General features: G+C 38.1%; 1 protein-coding gene across 1 annotated transcript; it reads right to left on the reverse strand.

Moving 5' to 3' along the window:
* Positions 1-163: 163 nt before the first annotated feature.
* mertka (c-mer proto-oncogene tyrosine kinase a) lies at positions 164-19,498 on the reverse strand. The gene is made up of 20 exons (XM_061690579.1): positions 19,440-19,498; positions 19,259-19,384; positions 17,637-17,949; positions 16,579-16,679; positions 16,340-16,510; positions 11,034-11,120; positions 10,418-10,533; positions 10,153-10,342; positions 8,588-8,733; positions 7,138-7,273; positions 6,012-6,162; positions 5,397-5,485; positions 5,056-5,151; positions 4,891-4,971; positions 4,724-4,816; positions 4,508-4,626; positions 4,311-4,420; positions 2,839-2,998; positions 1,948-2,084; positions 164-1,857 (listed from the first exon to the last, which is right to left on the reverse strand). The coding sequence occupies exons 2-20, from the start codon at positions 19,344-19,346 to the stop codon at positions 1,416-1,418; spliced, it is 2,826 nt and encodes a 941-aa protein (XP_061546563.1). The 5' UTR covers positions 19,347-19,384; positions 19,440-19,498; the 3' UTR covers positions 164-1,415.
* Positions 19,499-20,613: the final 1,115 nt, after the last annotated feature.

Genomic DNA, 20,613 nt, shown 5'->3' on the forward strand with positions numbered 1-20,613 from the left:
TTAAATATACCATGGGAAACAATGAAGACAGTCAACATCAAGTGGAGAAAATATCAGAATCAGAATCATCTTTATTTGCCAAGTATGTCCAAAAAACACACAAGGAATTTGTCTCAAATATGTCTCAAATATTGGCACAAATATGATACAACACCAGTGATATTACCAAAAACTGGACATCCCTCCAAAATTGATGAAATGACAAGATGAACATTGTTCATGGAGTCTGCCAGAAACAGTCAAAGAGCTGCAGAAATTTCTGGCAAGTACTAGCTATTTAGTACATGTGACAACAATCTCCCATCTTCATATGTCATAGCTGGGGTGGCAAGACGCCAGAAGGCACTCCTTGTCTGGCTACATTTTGCATAAACACACTTGAAATCTCCCAAACGCATGTGGGAATATGTCTAATGGTGCGATAGAACCAACATTAAACCTTTTAGCCAAAAAAGGTATATTTGGCACAAGCATAACACCTCTCATCATCAAAATAACACCACACCTACAGTGAAGCATGGTGGTGGCAGCATAATTTTTATACCATTCAGCGTTATCACAAACCCTTCAGGCTTTTATTAGAAAAGCAAAAGAAATTCCAGATAAAACCTACTGGAATATCTAAACTTTATTTGGGGTAAATCAGAGGAACTTTAAATGATGGCAGGTGCATGCTGACTCCCATTTAGATTAGGTTTGAATGTGATTGGTTAGTTCTGAACACAGCCACATCCCCAGTTAAGTATATAAAGTTGTGCACACTTGTACAACCAAATTATATCAGCTGTTCATATTTACTCCCCGACTCTTTTTTTTCCAACTGAGTTGTAGAGGTTGTAGGTCATATTAATGGTGGAAAAAGTTTCAAAATGTTTTGTCTTGGTCTAATTTTTTTTTTACACCACAAAAACCTGGCATTTGAGCAGGTGTGTGTAGACTTTCAATCCACTGTATGAGTCTATTAATAAAACTTGAATTACATTTATGCATATTATCAGTACAAAGATCCTGGTCCTATTACTATAGTAAAATATTTTGAACCACTACGAAGACCATAATGAGTACAAAGGTCAGAGGAAAATTATTCCTGAAAGAGACAACAATTATTTATTCTTTCAGTATACAATATGCATTTATATAGGTTATTTACATTACAATATTCACACCAACAGCAAAAAAAATTAAATACTAAAGTAAACCATTTCACAGTCTAGTGAATAATAAGCTTATGTGCAAACATGTTTTTGTGTTGACATCAACATTGACATATACTGTGAGCTGATCAAACCATCATTTGCTATGAAACTAAATAACAATACAGGTGCTCCCAGTGCAACAGGGCAACATGTTTAGTACTCAACCACTGCTTGATATTTTATGCAACATAATATATTTAAACTTCTTGGTACCAAACTTTACAGCAGGTGGGAAGGATGACTGGAGTTGTGATCTGTCCATGTACCCTCAGGAACCATGTTGCCATTTGAGCGACTTGAAGATTCACTTGACAAAAGAGGAGTGTCCATTGTTGCAGATCTCAGTGAAGTATCTGGGGAGATAACCACCACGTAACGACCATCGTCATCCTCATCCTCCATGCTCCCGTGAATGTCCACAGTTACTACAGAGTTTTCTGCTTCCTGGCGGCTGCAGGAAGGAGAGTAGCTGAACACCGGATGTTCTGTGGCCTCTCCATCAGGGCTCTCATCCTGGAAGCTGGTGTTAATGTAGATGATATCCTCTTTGCTAAAAGACTCTGGAAACCTTTCAGTGATTTTTTCCAGCATTTCTCGCAGTTGGAAAAAAAGGGGTCTGTCCAGAGGATCTGCCCTCCAACAGCTATACATGATCTCATACCTAGTCACAATGACAGGTGACAGATAGAAAACAACAGAAACACATGTGGTTTCAAATCAAAATTTGTGAATTGAGCAGAAAAACACTCACAGGTCATCCAAACAGTCTGTTGGCTGCTTCAGCCTGTGTCCTTCAAGGAGGTAGTCATAAATTTCATGATTCTGAATGCCGGGATATGGCGTCATTCCTCGTGTCGCGATCTCCCACATGGTTACACCGAATGCCCACTGCAGGATGAAACGGAATGTTCAAGTCAGATTTCATCTATATACGCACAATACCAATGGCAAGTGTTTACAGAGAGTCCCTAAAACATTGAGACACTTGGTCATCACATCCTCAGGAAGAATAAGAAAATATGTAATTGGTCCCCACGTTACGTCTTAATTTCTCTCCATTATGGCTCACAGTCTCTTTTCTAGTTAACCCCACAGGTGTTGGATGGGGTTGTCTACTTCTTCAACACCAAACTGATCCAAGCATGTCCTTATGGACCTTGTCTTTGTACACAGGAATGATGGAAAAGAAAAGGAACTTCCAAAAATTGTTCCCACAAAGTTTAAACTAGAATTGTCTAAAATGAAGAAATAAAATTCAGTGGTGACCAAAGGGGTCGAGTCAAGCACTTTTTATTTTTTTATTTTTTTTTATTTATTTTTTTTTTAACAAAGATTTAGTGTTGATTCAGAATTCGAACAGAATTTCTTGTGATTTAGTGAACATTTTGTGGTGTGCACCAACCCATAGTGTAACTTAAGTTCCCAAGTGACCATTAAATTATTTTAAAAGCTTTTTAAATGATACACTTTTTATCATTTAAAAAAACATTTTACTTCCAAAGATGGTTGCATCAACTTCTAACAGGATGAAAAAGAGGGTTACAAATAGAGTAGAGAGAGAGGGTTAATGACTTGGTAATGATACTCTGCAGTCTCTAAGGGTAGGAATTGTTTTGAACAGCTTATTAACTGGGGTGCTTACCACATCACTTTTGACAGTAAATACTCTGTCTGCCAGACTCTCAACTGCTATCCATTTGACAGGCATTTTGGCAATTCTGCCCTGCCTGTAATAATCTCCACTGTAGATCTTCTTGGATAAGCCAAAGTCGGCGACACATACTGTCATGTCATCTCGCAGCCTGGGGGGGCACAAAAGTACAACATACTGTATGTAATGATAAATAAGTAAATACAGAGGTGGGTAGAGCCAAATATTGTACTCAAGTAAAAGTAAAATGGAGCCCCACAAATATTTACTTGAGTAAGACTAAGAAAATACTCTAACCTACTCAAGAGTAACTCGTGAGTAACGTCTGAGTTTAAAAAAGAAAGAAAGTGCATGAACATAAAATAAAATTGAAAAAAACAATAATATATGGGGCAGCACGTTGGGCGACTGTTTATCACATCTGCCTCCCAGTTCTGAGGACCCGGATTCAAATCCAGCCTTGCCTGTGTGGCGTTTGCATGTTCGCCTCGTGCCTGCGTGAGTTTTCTCCGGGTACTCTGATTTCCTCCCACATCTCAAAAACATGCATGGTAGGTTCATTGAGAACTCTAAATTGCCCGTAGGTGTGAATGTGAGTGCGGCTGGTTGTTTGTCTATATGTGCCCTGCGATTGGCTGGCGACCAGTTCATGGTGTACCCCGCCTTTCGCCTAAAGATAGCTGGGATAGGCTCCAGCTTGCCCGCGACCCTAGTGAGGATAAGCAGTACGGAAAATTAATGAATGAATAATATATGGGAATGCACACACACCTGCTGCTATTTCAATTTTAAACTACCCAAAAAACAAGAACATTATTTGATTTATTCACTTACATGACTTCATGAATATGGGGAGAGATGTCTCAAAATTATTTGTTTTTCAAACATAGCCGCGATTCACACATTCTTCAAATCCACAAATGTATCCGCGATTCACACGTGTTTTGCAAATCAAATGTGTGTGTGTGTGCTTGAGAGAGATCTGCAATTCACCGCAAGGTGTTTTTAGAAGTGGGCTGAAATATCCAAGTTTGGGCAGTCACAGTTTAAGAGCTGCACGATAAAGGTGTTGTTTTTCAGATTCTGTAAGGTAAACACTCGCGCGGCTGTTATTCTTTCTTCTTCTTCCCGAGAATGAGTCACTTTGATCGGCCCACGAAGGTTTTGTGTGCTGTCATGTGACAGCCTTGTCCCACCTGATTGGTAAATTGGTGTCAAATGACACTAGTGATCACATTGGATTGGCTGCAGCGGCGCCCTATGTGGAAGTATCAATTCTTCTTCACATAAATACTCAAGTAAAAGTAAAAAGTATGGTTTATTCAAACTACTCTCAAGTACAATTTCTCCAAAATGTTACTTGAGTAAATGTAACTGAGTAAATGTCGCGCGTTGTTACCCACCTCATGAGTAAATACAGTATTACACATTCTACAAGTGCCACAGCCAAAACAATAACTCACATGCAGTTGCGAGCAGCCAGGTCGCGATGCAGAAAGTTCCGACCGCTGAGATACTCCATACCAGAGGCAATGTCCACCATGAACTTCAAGAGAGTCTGTGTTGGTAAGAACTATGGAATAATAAGTAGGATGGCAGATTTAATATGGTGAGAAGGGCTCACATTATCCAGTATTCCACTGTTAGTCAGATTCCTTACTACTGGATTCTCTTCGAGGCGTGAGCGCAGCAGGAATGTGTGTAGATCTCCGTATTTCATAAAGGGCAGGATGACCATCGGCTTGGGAAAGTGTACGGCCCCCATTTCCAGGCACACGCCTATAGGGGGCGATGATTTCACACACAAGAACACAATAATCAAAATAGTAATGTTTCTTTTTACAATATAAAAAATATGTAATTTGTAAGTCCTCACCAAGCAGCCTGATGACATTAGGATGGTAGAAATCTTTCATGCAGGCCGCCTCATTCAGGAACTCCTCTATTTCTCTCTGGGAAAAGCTATCCACTGTTTCAAAAACACTAAATAATTACCAATTAATATAAATTGTTACAACATGGCTGTAGAAAAAAAAGACTTGCATTTCATTGTTTTCACTGCAACTTTTTCTGAAGTCCCATCTGGTTGTTTTAAATGCCCCTCCACCACTGAGCCAAATTCACCTGGTAGGAAAAAAAAGAATACTGTTAATAGTCTATAATAAAACATTTTGTTGTGGTGGTTTTTCTCTCTCTTTTTTCATTTACCTTCTCCAAGAACCTTTCCTATGGACAGCAGGTTCCTCATGACCATCACATCCTGCAGTTTGGCGTGGAGTTCATCGCTGACGCCAAGGTTTACAACTGCAGACGAAAGTTATGTATGTTTCGATGGTTGTTTGTGGCAAATTTAAATATCAAAAGTCAATGGAATCACTTAAATATGATTTAATATGCTAAAATGCACATAAAAAAATATTTATTTATCCATGTGTTGTACATATATATATATATATATATATATATATATATATATATATATATATATATAAAATATAGCGGTGCACAAATATTTATTTTCTAAAATTATACTGTATTTGTGAACATACGTGTTATTCCAACAGCAGACCGGTTGTAGGATCTCTGAGGTTTGTACTGCACGATTGGCTGTTGCTTTTGTCCACTTCCCAACAACGTCCTGCAGGGGGAAACAATAAAGGAAAAGACTGAGTAACAAATCATCATTCCCCACACTTATTTACGTCATTATGTTGTTGTAGCGCTAGAAACACAGCATGAGATTCAGTACAATAGACAGTCAACACAAGGAATCTCTGAGCTGTTTCCGGGGGTCCGCTGCTGTTTTCCTGAATGTGTGTGGTGACACAATCCTATCTGCATCCTGAGAGGCAAGACTGAGTCACTTACTTTTTGAATGCACAGCTACTTGGTGTGAACCTTTGCAAACCAGCAGCTGCACAGTTACATTCGATTCAGGTGCAAAGAGTAGTGATTAAGAGGAAGCAAAGACAGTTTATGATCAGAAAGAGTCACGTCTCCTGAAGCTCACGATTGTAAAATGATGACTCAGCGCACCTTATGAACTACTGAGCAGCTTCACATGACAAGATGGGAAAGAAAAGCAGAGCCATTTAAAAACAATAAGGTAATCAAATTTACGTTTTTGATTAGACTGACTGAGTGTCAAAATTTCATACACATACCCAAGCCAAGAGTCAGATGTTCTGTTGTGTATACAGATAGCCACCCAGAGGACAAGCATCAAAAGACAGACACCACACACCACACCCAGAACAACACTGACAGAATCTGGAATCTTGGTGCCAGGGCTTGAGGATGGTGATGGACCAGATTCTGGGACAGATAATTAAAAATAATAATAATAATATTAATTTCAAATTCCAGTTTAAAGTTATATAATACATCAATCACTCAAGTCATATTTTAGGGAGGGAACTGTTAAAAGCACTGCATGAAAATACAGTGGAACCTCTGAAGCCAAACAGAATCCATTCAGGGACAATGGTCGGCCTCTCATTTGTTCATATTTAGAATCAGATTTTCAAAGGAAATAATGGCAATTTAATGTCATTGATGGTGTAGCGGTACACTTGCCTGACTTTGGTGCAGGCAGCGTGGGTTCAGTTCCCACGGTGTGACGGTGTGAATGTGAACGCAAATGGTTGTCTCTGTCACTATGTGCCCTGCGACTGACTGGCGACCAGTTCGGGTTGTAGTCCGATTTTCACCCGAAGTCAGGATAGGCTCCAGCGCCCCGCGACCCAGGATAAGCGGTGTTGAAAATGGATCGATGGATGGATAATGGCAATTTAATTTATCAGTTCCAGGGTCAAACTGATGCCATCATATAACATTTAATAACTGCACAGGCAGCAAGTAGCATTTTAACATACATAACATAACATAACATTACATAACATAACATGTCATACAAGTTTACAAAGAAGTTCATCGCTGTAATCCATCCAACCATTTTCTTCACCGCTTATCCACACTAGGGTCGCAGGCTTGCTGGAGCCTACCCCGGCGTTGAGGCGGGGTAAACCCTGAAGCGGTCCCCAGTCAGTCGCCGGGCACAGAGAGACACGGACAACCATTCGCGCTCACATTCACACCATCGCTGCGGTCACCGTGCTGCCGCTGTATAATAAAACTAAACCTGAATATAAAAAGATTCACCATTTGATGACACGACCTACATGTAGCGTACAACAACCAAGGAGAGACCAAGAGAGTGAAGACTTCATACATAAAAATGTTTAAACATCATTAAGTGTCATAAAAGAGTATAAACTGACAACAACTTACTGTCCTCTGGCACAAACAGCCAGACACGTGGGCTGACCATGCCGCTCCCAGCACGTGTGCATGCAGCCACCTCCACACTGTATGTGGTGTTGAAATCGTGCACTGCTACAAAGGCTGTGTTGGTGTAACGGTGGATCTAAACAACACAATGAGATAAATAATGGTGCCTTAAATCACATCATTATAATTTGTTCAGCACTTATCTTTTACAGGTTAATGTGAAGAGATAAGAAGCGGAAAAAATAAGGTCACAGGTTTAATGGTTCAATAAGGCAAGTGGCAAATATAAAAGTGGAACATTTAATGTGACATCTCAAAGCCGTACTGCTGTAATGCCTTACACCTTCCCTTTTTTTTCTCTCTATACATTATGTTTTTTTAACAAGCAAAAACTGCAACCATACAATCTCTCTTGAGGAAGAGCCTCACTTTAAGGAAGAAAGCTCCCTGCCCAAAAAATTCCCCAAAACAGTGTGCGCTGGCTACAAGTAATAATACCCAAAAAAAAGGAAACGTTTTTGACCTGCTGCAATGGGGGTGACCATGTGACATATGGTCTTATATTTCACAACAGTGCATTGTGGTAGCATCTCCGGTTCCTCTATGCTCCCAATATGCTGACTGTCCGACAGGCCATGCAGAACCCATGATTCACACTATCTGTCATATGCGTGGCACCAAGCTGAGCATGTGCTTACGACACTAACAAAGTGTGGTATACATTTATGCACACTCATTTCCAGTCAGTGTTGATATTGAAAAACATTTGTATGTACTGTTGTGACGTCAGCAGCAACGCATAACACAAGGGAGATTGAAGCCTACAATATACATCCTGTTGTATTCATATTCAATTGAACCTGAGATGACTCACAGCTACATTAGAAATGAAGAAAAACACACTGGTTTCCTTAACTTCCACACAGATAGGAAAACCAGGAAATATACCATTGTCTTAGAAATCACTACTGCAACATTTGCATTTACAGACAAACATTGTGGAAAAACATTATCATTTTTATAAACAGGTAATAACAGTTTAATAACTGTTAGAGAGTATATAAAATTGCTTGCATTTTTTTCTCCCCTCTTTACTTAGCTTTTTGATGGCAGAGCTAAATTCGCTGACCTATTGTCTTCATATTAGTCATTATTTTGCCATTTTGTTAGTATGAGAAAGTAACTTTTACAGCTATGTAAGATTGGGATATTTGGTGAAAATGCTAAATTTGGCTAATCATTTGGTGCTGGAGACACCCATAAATGTAGAAACTGTTTTATGGATGGACGTTTCTTGCATACACAAATACATACATAATGTGTAAAATATGTGTAATTAGTAGGAATGAGATTTGACTACATGCAGTAGAATATGGGGAAAGATAATGGTCAATTAATGTACCTCAACTTACCATATGTCTTCAAAACTCAAACAGACTCAGTTGCTTACCTTATTCACTTGCGTCCCATGTCGGACAATAATGTCATAGCCTTGCAGGATACCGTTGATCTTATCATCCGGCGGAGGCTTCCACCTGATTACCAGCCATGTTTCATTCAGGTGCACAGTGACATTTCGAGGATAAACTGATGGCACTGGGAATATTGGATAAAAGAGGGATAGTACTATTACAGTATTGCACTGCATCAAAAACTGACAATATGTAAAGGATATCACCATGTGGGCTCAGGAACACTTCAGAAAATCAATGTCAGTAAATGCAGTTCGGCGCTACATCCGTAAGTGCAACTGGAAACTCTATTATGCAAAGCAAAAGCCATTTATCAACAACACCCAGAAACGCCGCCGGCTTCTCTGGGCCCGAGCTCATCTAAGATGGACTGATGCAAAGTGGAAAAGTGTTCTGTGGTCCGACGAATTAGTTTTTGCAAATTGTGGACGTCGTGTCCTCCGGGCCAAAGAGGAAAAGAACTGTTATGGACGCAAAGTTCAAAAGCCAGAATCTGTGATGGTATGACGCTGTGTTAGTGCCAATGACATGGGTAAATTACACATCTGTGAAGGCACCATGAATGCTGAAAGGTACATACGGGTTTTGGAGAAAACCTGGACTGTTGAACAGCTGAAGCTGTACATCAAGCAAGAATGGGAAAGAATTCCACATACATAGCTTCAACAATTAGTGTCCTCAGTTCCCAAACGATTATTGAATGTTGTTAAAAGAAAAGGTGATGTAACACAGTGGTAAACATGATCCCTGTCCCAACATTTTTGGAACGTGTTGCAGCCATAAAATTCTGAGTTATTGGTTATTTGCTAAAAACAATAAAGGTTATCAGTTTGAACATTAAATATCTTGTCTTTGTAGTGTATTCAATCAAATATAGGTTGAACATGATTTGCAAATCATTGTATTCTGTTTTTATTTATGTTTAACACAACATTCCAACTTCATTGGAATTGGAGTTGTAACATGACAGCATAATACTGTACCTTTTATGGGGAAAAAGACAATTATATAAAGAATGTCCTGTTTAAACTTTGATAACAGTTTGGTATGTGGTCCTTTCCGGGCTAAATATTCCCCACTGTGGCCCTTGCAGGGAAACTCGACCCTGTTGGAACCCTTTCAGTGAGACCGCTCCTATTTCCTCAATGTCTCCATAGGAAAACAAGAGGAACTTGCCAAAGGGAAACCAGGTAGTATGTTCCAGTCCCCACATGCAGTGGAGACAGTGATTAAATTTAACATACTTTAGGAGAAATGATATTAGCATAAGTACTCATTATTGGCTGCTGTCAACATAATCGAGTCAACGTAAATGGCTGAGTCGAAGAATGTGTGGTCCAAATTGAAAACTTGCTTCATATGAATAGTATTATCAGGTATCTTTTGCTGTGGATCGAAGCAATACAAATAAAATGATACAGTATCGAACACTATGGATGCCATGTTCCTTAAAACAATGGCCGACGACGCAGATAACATTCACCCTGGACTGAAATTATATTTCCTTGTAAATAGATGGATGGTTCCTTAAATAGTCACACACCTCCCTCTGTTGTGTTGCTCTGGATCCAAGGGGAGACCGGTGAAGCCCCCACCTCATTGCTACAGGAAACGCTCATGTTGTAAGATGTAATGGCTTGCAGCCCAGGGACTTCACACTGGAACGGCGGCACCGTTACGTTGATGAACCTGGTTATTGTCACCTCTCCTATCCTGCGGCTCACTTCTTTCAACTTGGATGGCACAGAGAACATGCAATGATCTGTTTGAAGGTAATTAAAACATCTACGAGCAGATGTGACACTCACCCTAATGTGGCACTTGACCAACTGAGAGAAGCCGTCATGTCCGGGCACCCAGCTCACCATCAACTTACTGGACTCTCTCGCAATTACAGTCATGTTCGACACAGTACTGGGAAGCACTACAAAACACAAATCTATTTTCAACATTGGCAAAAGCATAATACAGCTCAAGATTAAAACACACACGCACAATAGAGCTCAAAATTAACACACACACACCTTCCAATTAGAAACTAAAAGTGTTTTAAAGTGGAGAAATGTCACCAAAACGAGACTGTGACAGTGGTTGTACACGCATCATACATAACATCGTTTTACTAAGCTGAAGTCTCATTTTTCTCTGATTAGCGGACGCCCTGCGAGATATGTTGGTAAGAGTATATAATGAGAGTTTGATATTTAAGTTTTTGTGTAACTTCTGAGGCATATTTATTTTTCAGAACAGTTCCAGAAAATGTCGGTTTAACTTGCAATTTTATGACTTAAGAGGCATTTCAGGAGGTTCCACTGTGTATAACATAGCATACAGTACAGTAAAAGCACTGAACCACTGAATGCCATGTGGACATCATGTGATTGGGGAATTAATATCATTAGCATTCGCACACCATATGTTTACCTTTAATGTTGATGTTTGCCTCTCTGGATGTACTGACCCCCTTCAAATTGTAAGCTTCGCAGCTGAACTGAGTATACTTGTTGACACCTGCAGCAGACACATTAGAAAGGATGGGTTATGGTCAGTGTCAAAGTCAGTATGCACTGATTATTTGGGGGAAATATAAATGCCAAATAAAGACAACTATTATCTGTTTCAGAGGACAAAAGGTGTGAAATAATACATTAGAGGAGAGTTCCTTCTTCATTATACTCCAAGGTTAAAAAAAACTTTTCTGCTGTGTTATCCTGGCTTTTTATCTCAAACTTTGCTCCGTTAGCAAAGGACTGGAACACGTGTCCCTTTTGTGCTCCGTTTCGGAAGCCAAGCTAGCCACAACACAGCCGGAGACAAATTGACCTTCTGTGGAGAACCAGTGTAAGCAATGCCATACTTTTTACACAAACACTAACTGCACCACATTTCTGCTTTTAACTTTAAATGACAATGATTCTCAAAGTCTGATGTGCAATTAACTGAGGAGTTACACAATTCAGCAAAGCTTTGGGGAGTAAAGTGCAAATACCTTAGGGAATTTCTAGTCTAGTTGTAAAAATGCCATGACTGCATGCGTCACTCTTAAAGTACGCAGCCAACAGATGTTGGGAGCAAAGTGGGAAGTGAGCAGGTTCGACTCGAGAACACTATGTGAACAAGTCATTCTTGTTAAATGAGAAAAGACAAAAAGGGAAACTTCATTCATGACTGATTTTCAGGGAAGGGAGTCTGACACAAAGATCTCTGCTTTATATATAACACACATAAGATTCCTAAAATTAGGCTCTTTACGAAACTATTTTCATCATGCAAATAGTTGTTTAAAGTTTCTGATTTATTAAATGATAATTGTATGATGCTGCAGCATTAGTTTAATGAACTGCTGCTCTGCCCGACACAGGAAACCAGTTCCTCCTCTTGATTTGTACATACTGTATGGGTAGATAGTTGTCAAAAAGAAATGGCTGAAAAAAATATATATTTTGAAGTAAAAGGAAATAAAGATCATGCATATGTATTCTGGTTTTACAGTAAATTAACTAAAACAGCAATAGTAGGTTGGTGATAGCGATGGAAACGACCAATTCGGAGTAACAAGTGGTTGGCTGGGAGTAAGAAAAGAAGTCTTAGCTCTAGCAACCTATAATTATGACGTTTTTGGAAGCTGCCTGAAACATTACGTTTCCATTTATAAAGTAAAGTACTGACAAATAGAGAGAGACGTTATTTTCCTACTGTGTACCACCCCGTTTCAGTGAACCCAACTTCATCTTGCTTCATGTGAGGTAAACTGCAAGATCAATTTACGATGCATTATGTTGCCATTACGTAGACTCTCTTGTTGATTAAAATTGCAAACTCGGCCATACATTTTAAGTCATTCAATAGGACAAATAGAACGTCTCATTAGAAAATTCGTGTCCATCACTACAGTATAGCTCAGTTCAGTGAGCATCAAAGGTTTGACTGAGTGAGCATCTGTTTTGGTTTAGTTTTTTTTATTTCTTTTTGTGGCTTTTTGCAGCCTTTACTCCAAAAGAAGGACTAAATACGTATAGGGTTTTAAGAGAATAAGATGATAAGAAGAGATGATAAGAGAAGAATATACTGTACTAAGGTATATTGAACATTACATACACTGATACATATTCAAAGATGTAAATAACTCCAGTGTCAGTGAGACCGACCTTGGTGGTACAAATCTCTTTGTATCAGCACAGTGGAGATGCTAAGGCAGCGGAGATAAAGCAGAATAGAAACGACTAATGGACCAATCCAGTCAGAGTACACAAAAGCTCGTGAAAGTGGCCAGCTGCAATATGTGTCATCACAAAATGTTTTACCATTATTGTTTTTTTTTTACAATTACTGTATGTAACCATTGATGTTAAGAAATGCTGTAAGATGTGTGTGGTGAAGCTGTGACTTTTATTACTCCCTCCTATTTTAATCTTTGTGTTTAAATCTTGCAATTGACTTTCTTTGCTTACATTTTTATGGCCATTTAGAAAGTGAAATGTTAATGTCGGAAATGATTCAAAAATTATTTGAATCATTTCCGATGAGAAAAATACATTATAGCTTTAAATTCAAAACAAATAGGTCAGCCATCATCCCAAAACAGATTGTGTATGTTCTTTATGGCCGATTTATGACATTTGACATGAATATTTATAGAAGCCTTCGGAGGAAATAGTAGCACTTATTGCATAAGACAAGTGCAATGTGTGCAATGAAAGTATTGAGCTGTGGTAGCCTGTAGCCCCTAGCCCCTCCCTCCCCGACGAGTAGGCTGTCCTGTGAATGAAGTCTTTGTCTCCGGAGCCAAGCCCTGGACAGAATGCCTGTATAACCCCCACTTCAGCCCCATCCTGCCTCGGCCCTCGCACACACTGGACCAAAGCACAAATCTGAACCTTTAACCCATTCCACTACTGGCTATGTCACCCCACAGTGGGAGCGTTTAGTCTGAAGGACACACTGAGCCTAGAGGCTATCCTTATCATAGCAAATGTTTTTTCAGCAACGAGGCACCATTTAATACAATATGAAACTCATGTTCCCAAATAGGTGCTTTTTAAACTAAAAATATTAAAATCAATTTGGGTTTTGCCATGTCAGTATGTCCACCTCAGAATTGTTGAAAGCCTTTGGTTTTCCATTTTCTCAAGCCAAATAGCCTGAATAAAATAAAGGAAATAAGGGCCAAAATAAGAGCCCTCTAACAGATAATTTGTTGGGTCTAGAAAATAACTAACCTTGCAAAAATGGCTGCTGTTAAATGCTCAGGGACACTAATGATAGCCTCAATAACACCAACAGGGGTGGTAAGAATCTCTTTGTATAAGCACAGCAGAGATGCTGAGGTAGCAGAATAGAAACCACCAACAGGCCAATGCAACCTAAGTAAACGCAAGCTCACTTTGTCTCCACAAGTAGTACATTTCTGCTGATGATTGCTTCATTCATTAGACCACGAAATTATACTGGTTTAATAATACTGTTGAGTTTCTACAGTGAGCTACTTTTGCAATGTTGCATTGGTCCAAGACTCATAGCAAAGCAAAGCAAATTTATTTATATAGCAATGTGCTTTACCTGATTAAACGCATTTAAAAACAAAGAAAAACACAGCTGATAAACATTTAAAACAAAGAGAAAAAAATAAAATAAAAGTACAAATAAAACAGCATACAGTGCAAGAAATATTTAAAAGTGGAAGTGCTCCAAAAAGCATGAGGAAAAAAAAGAATGGTTTCTAACCTGGACTTAAAAACATTCACACTTGGGGCTGACGTCACTTCTGTTGGCAAGTTATTCCATTTGTGTGCAGCATAATGGCTAAATGCTGCTTCACCATGTTTGCTTTGGACTCTGTGCTCCACTATTTGACCTGAGTCTGTCAATCTCAGAGCCCTACTGGGTTTATATTGCTTTAGCATTTCTTTCATGTATTCAGGATTTAAACCATTTTGTGATTTATAGACCAGTAGAAGAACTTTAAAATCTATTCTAAAGCTGACTGGCAGCCAGTGTAAAGACTTTAGAATTGGAGTAATATGCTCTGACCTCTTTGTTCTGGTCAGAACCCGAGCTTCAGCCTTCTGAATGAGCTGCAGCTGTTTCATGCTCTTTTTGGAGAGTCCAGTCAGAAGACCATTAAAAGAGCAGAGTCTACTTTAGATAAAAGCATGGATGAGCTTCTCCTAGTCTGCTTGGCACATGCAAGCCTTCACTCTGGATATGTTCTTGAGATGGTAGAAGGCACTTTTAGTAATTGATTTGATATGACTGTTGAAAGTCAGGTCAGAATCTATCAGTACACCAAGGTTTCAGACTTGGTCTTTGGTTTTTAAAGAGAGTGACTCCAGGTATATACTAACAGCAATCCTCTTCTTTATTGCCAAAACCAATTATCTCAGTTGAGTTGTGGTTTGTAAAGTTTGCAAAAGTAATGTTGTGAATTTCAAAATAAGAGCAAGTAAATAAAAAAAGTATTACATGTTCAAATAAAGTGCTTAATGTCATTATAATTATTTGAAAAAAATACTTTATGTTTTGATCATATGGGTAGAAGCAAAATCATGCATTGTAAAAATGCATGATACAAAGGTAGAAGGGTTTTCCAGATTTTTTAGGTCAACTTTGGGGGGGCGCATTATACATGGGTGCGCATTATACACGAGAAATTACGGTATTTGCTGCAAATCAGCTAGCTCAGACTTCACAATACCTTTGGGGGGGGGAAAAATCAGACGGTATTGAGTGAAGACAGCTCGATGGTTTCAGCTGCTGAACCATTTTCTCTACAGTTTTTTGGTCAACTGTATCAAATTCTGACATGGTAATAGAGTTTTTCCTGGGTGGTTTCAGATGTAGTATCATACAATACAGTATCATACAGTAATCTTTACTCAAAAGGCTTTATATTGTATCTCCAATTTCTTCTAAACACAGACTAATTAACAGACAGCCTCTTTGGAGTGTGTATTTGGTGTTAAACCTCACAATATATATCTGAAGCCAAAGTGCCTGAGCCTCAAGGACACAGTGTATATTCTGAAGAATACAGTGATACAAATAAATAGCAGCGATAAATAAGAATCAACACAAACTTGAGCGTATAGCCACACAACCAATTAAATAAAAGTACAATACTCAATAATATCCATCCATCCATTTTCTGAGCCACTTCTCCTCACTAGGGTTGCGGGCGCATTGGAGCCTATCCCAGCTATCATCGGGTAGGAGGCGGGGTACACCCTGAACTGGTTGCCAGCCAATCGCAGGGAACATATAAACAAACAACTATTCGCACTCACATTCACACCTATGGACAATTTAGAGTCGTCAATCAACCTACCATGCATGTCTTTGGGATGTAGGAGGAAACCGGAGTGCCCGGAGAAAACCCACGCAGGCACGGGGAGAACATGCAAACTCCACACAGGCGTGGCCGGGGATTGAACACCAGACCTCAGAACTGTGAGGCAGACGCTCTAACCAGTCGTCCAACGTACCGCCTCATTAATAATATGTTGTACAAAAACTACAATGTTTTTAAGTAAAACACTTGCACCTGGAGAAACTACTTCATCACTAATATTTCTTTAAAATAATATAGTATAAAGTTTAAGTTTTCTATGTGCAGAAATAATGACAACAAAATATTTGGTTTGATGTTTAAAAACTGTTTTGCTTTGCATTGTATTTTTTTTTTTTTGCCATTATTACCTTCAAATGGCAACAAAATTAAGATTTTGGCTCACCTTCCACATTGTAATTGCTGGGGGATTTATAGTAGGCACCATCAGGTATTCCATCACGCAACCAGCGAATGTTAACGGGGTCTGGAGGTCCTACCGCCTCACATGATAGAGTAAAAGGAGTGTCCTTTGTTATGTTTCTATCCTCAGGTTGCTGGATAAATGTCGGAAGACCTACAAAGAAAATTCATGATTGTGATAAATGAGGATCTCTAAACAAGTCCCAATGCCTTTGGAATTACCTTCTACTCTGATGCTGATAGGCTGAGACTCCACCATCATGTTGCCGATGCTGAGCCTGCAGCGGTACTCGCCAGCATCAGCCCTCTGCACCTGGGTAATCCTGTAACAGATTTTAAGACGTTACTTTCATAAAACTGTTTCATGAAAAAACTGTGATGCCAAAGAAACAACAGCGGATCCTGGAAATTTAAGCAGTTAAATTCAACCTAAAATTTTAAGTAAAATGTAGTCCAAAAGCCATACAAATATCCAGAAAGAAATCCAGATCCTAAACAAGGTCTTCCCTCACTCCCTCACTTCCTAGTCTGGATTTTACAGTGTTGCCTTTTTTATGTGTATACCCTTTCACAATAGTATCAGTGATGATAAGTCAAAGAGGAAAACAACAATGACAACAATAGAACACTTATACCTAAAGTCAAGCCAGCCTTCTTTTTGAAAAACAAGACAGCTCCCACTTTGATTTACAGTATGGTTAAAATCACAGCAAAAGCAATATAAAAGCAAAAGCAAGTATTCTTGAATCGTCATTTTAAAGAAAGTTATTTTCATGACTTCACTTTGTACTTTCATAACATTTCACTATCCTTATATGCTACTTAAAACGATATATATATAGTGTAGAGTTTTGTTTTTAAGACAAAACTTTTCTTTTTTAACCATTTTTGCAAACTATTCCAAACAAATTTAGGTTGAGCAGTTTCCTGAAATGGACTTTGTTTGAGTTCAGGGGGTCCGTTCTATCACGACACCACACAAAAAGCAAATATGGCCCAAATAGCCAGTGAGTAGAATAACGATGTTATCAGAGTAATCTGATGGGATGTCAGTCAATAATACAATTAAGTGATTCCTCAGTCTTCTTTGCTGTTCTGTCCATGATCTAATCTTTGAGCATGCAGAGAAAAATACAATAGTTCTGAAGAAAAGTGTTTGGAATAAAATATACACCTCCCATTCCAAACTAGCTGTCTTATTTTTTTTGGTCTTTCCTTTCATTTAAGAGAGTAAATCATTAAAGCAGAAGAAGGCCAAAAAGAAATCCTGGGCCACATACCTGACAGTGGAGAGGAGCGTCGTTGCTCTGTCCGTGATGGTCTGCAGTTCATTGATCAGCATCTGCATGTTAGTAGCCAGGTCCTGGCCGTTCTTCATCCACAATATGGTAGGCTCCAGTTGGGTATCAGGAATATCAATGGAGCAGCTGAACTTGGCCTCATGTCCTTCTGATAACTGGATGGACTCTGTGGTCTTGAAATGGAGCTGTCTGAGCTCATCCGGACTGAGGTACACCTTTGAAGCATGGCTCTGCACAACCAGGGGCTCAGAGGTCCTGACAGGCCATTGGAGAGGCTTGCTGGCTTCCTGGGCTATTTACACAGTCACATTAGGTTTTAGATTTTAATTAAACTGGCTATGACTGTATTGTTTCATATATATTTGTCTAAAAACAATCACTCTCTCACTACTCTGGCATTTAACAAATAGCAATAATTTTGGTCTTCCTAATTGACCTAACACAGGAAAAGTTTAGTCTGATTTCATGTCAGACAGTCTAGAAAAAAAGCCGCCTTTTTATACAGCAGGCGTGTGTATGTATGTATGTGTGTGTATATATATATATATATATATATATATATATATGTGTGTGTGTGTGTGTGTGTACGTATATATATATATATATATATATATGTATGTATATATATATATATATATATATATATATATATATATATATATATATATATATATATATATGTGTGTGTATATATATATATATATATATATAGTGTGTGTGTGTGTATGTATATATATGTGTGTGTGTGTATGTATATATATATATATATATATATATATATATATATATATAGAGAGAGAGAGAGAGAGAGAGAGAGAGAGAAAATATAGACATACAAGGGTTAGAAAAATCAATGAAATAAAAACACTAAATAGGGTTAAAATAAAATAGAAAACCATATTTACATATCAAAAGGCTGTTGAGTTATACTATTTGTTTGATTCAAACACTGGAAAGTAAGAGATACTCTTGATAAAGAGTCCAAGATCCAAAATTATAGTTTGAACAAACAAATGTACCGACACCAATTCCCATCAGTTTACCTGGAGCAATAATTCCATAAATATATATATATTTTATGAATCACGTAAAAAAAACAAAAAACTGAATACTTAGAAAGAAATTACCCGGTAAGTGTGCAATCTTGCTTTTAAGCAACTTGAATAAGACAAGTTTAAAATGATCATCAGTACACTACACTAACACATAAAGCTATAATAATATTTGTTATAATTAAGTTCAACAAAAAAAAACCGCAATATTTCACTTTAAGTATTTAATCAATATGTTTACGTTCATCCTCACGAGTCAGTCAAAATGAAAACTAATTTTCCAATTTTGTTTCACTTTCACACATAAATTTTTTTTTAAAAACGCAGATTTTACGACAATAGGGAGATGTAGCACAGAAAAACAAACAAACATTAAAGTAGGTTTTGCTCGTCAGGTCCTTAAAGTGCTCCACGGATTGGCACTTGCAAAGGTTTTTAAATTTGTCCCTGATGCATTCCTGTCACGTCCAAACACTCTTGGATCGAGTAAAATCTGCTTGTGTGGAGGCGTGAAAAAAATAAAAGACCTCAAGTAGACAAACACATTACCGCTGATGGAATTCCACACAGTCAGTGCCATGGTTGCAGTGGAGAGTATAGATCCAAACCAGCCTGATGGAGTCAACTTCTTTGCCATTTTTCCTCTATAAGTTCTGCGTCCAAGCGGGCGAAAAACTACAAATTGAATAATTATACCAAAGTAGACTCGACTGTACGACGACTGACCTACATCACACGAGTAGAGCTTTGACGCAGTTAGTTGCGGAGACTTGTTGATACAAAATCACGTTTGCCTCTGGGAAGAAAAAGTTTACTCTAGGCGACGTCATAAGCGGGATACCATGGAGGCGGGACAGATCAAATGGGAGGAACGCATCGAAATACTGAAGAAAAACACCAAAACGCCCATTCGTATTTTAAATATATAGAAGCCAATTTCCATCGAAATAGGCAATTTGCGTAATAATAATAATATTAATAAAACATCTTTGAAAAAAAATTTCCTCTTGCTTTTCGAGACAAAATTAGGCCTGCGCATGTTACATTAAGTCTGTACGGATTTGAAATTAATCATCAAGCTTAATTTCTTAATATTTGTTCCTATTTTTTTTTTACTATAAAAACAGCTCTTTTTTAACAAACACATTGAGAGGGGAAAAAAACAAAATGTCCTCATGCGCAACTCTGTCACCGTGTGGTCAATTTTAGCTACTGCTGTATTAACTCTAAATTTAATTAGATAGATAATAATAATTATAATAATAATAATAGGGTTACATTTCCTTGCATTTGTGGCAGATGCCTCGAAGTACAATTACAGCATGAAATATTTTGATTTTTTTAATCAACTTTTCAAAATCCAAATTAGTCTCAAAGTGACTGATTTATATATATATATATATATATATATATATATATATATATATATATATATATATATATATATATTATATATATATATATACACAATGTATATAGTACATATCTGACGGTGCATATACATAATTTATCTAAGTATTCAGACCCCCTTAAAATTTTCACTTTTTTTTATATTGCAGCCATTTGCTAAAAAGTATTTTTTTCACACATTAATGTATACACAGCACCCCATATTGACAGAAAAAAACTGAATTGTTGACATTTTTGCAGATTTATTGAAAAAGAAAAACTGAAATATCACACAGCCATAAGTATTCAGACCCTTTGCTCAGTATTTAGTCAAAGCACCTTTCGAGCTAATACAGCCATGATTTTTGGGAATGATGCAACAAGTTTTTCACACCTGGCTTTGGGGATCATCTGCCATTCCTCCTTGCAGATCCTCTCCAGTTCTGTCAGGTTGGATGGTGAACGTTGGTGGACAGCCATTTTCAGGTCTTTCTAGAGAAGCTCAATTGGGTTTA

Source organism: Phycodurus eques, chromosome 11 (assembly GCF_024500275.1).
Source record: "Phycodurus eques isolate BA_2022a chromosome 11, UOR_Pequ_1.1, whole genome shotgun sequence".
NCBI classification, from domain to species: Eukaryota; Metazoa; Chordata; class Actinopteri; order Syngnathiformes; family Syngnathidae; genus Phycodurus; species Phycodurus eques.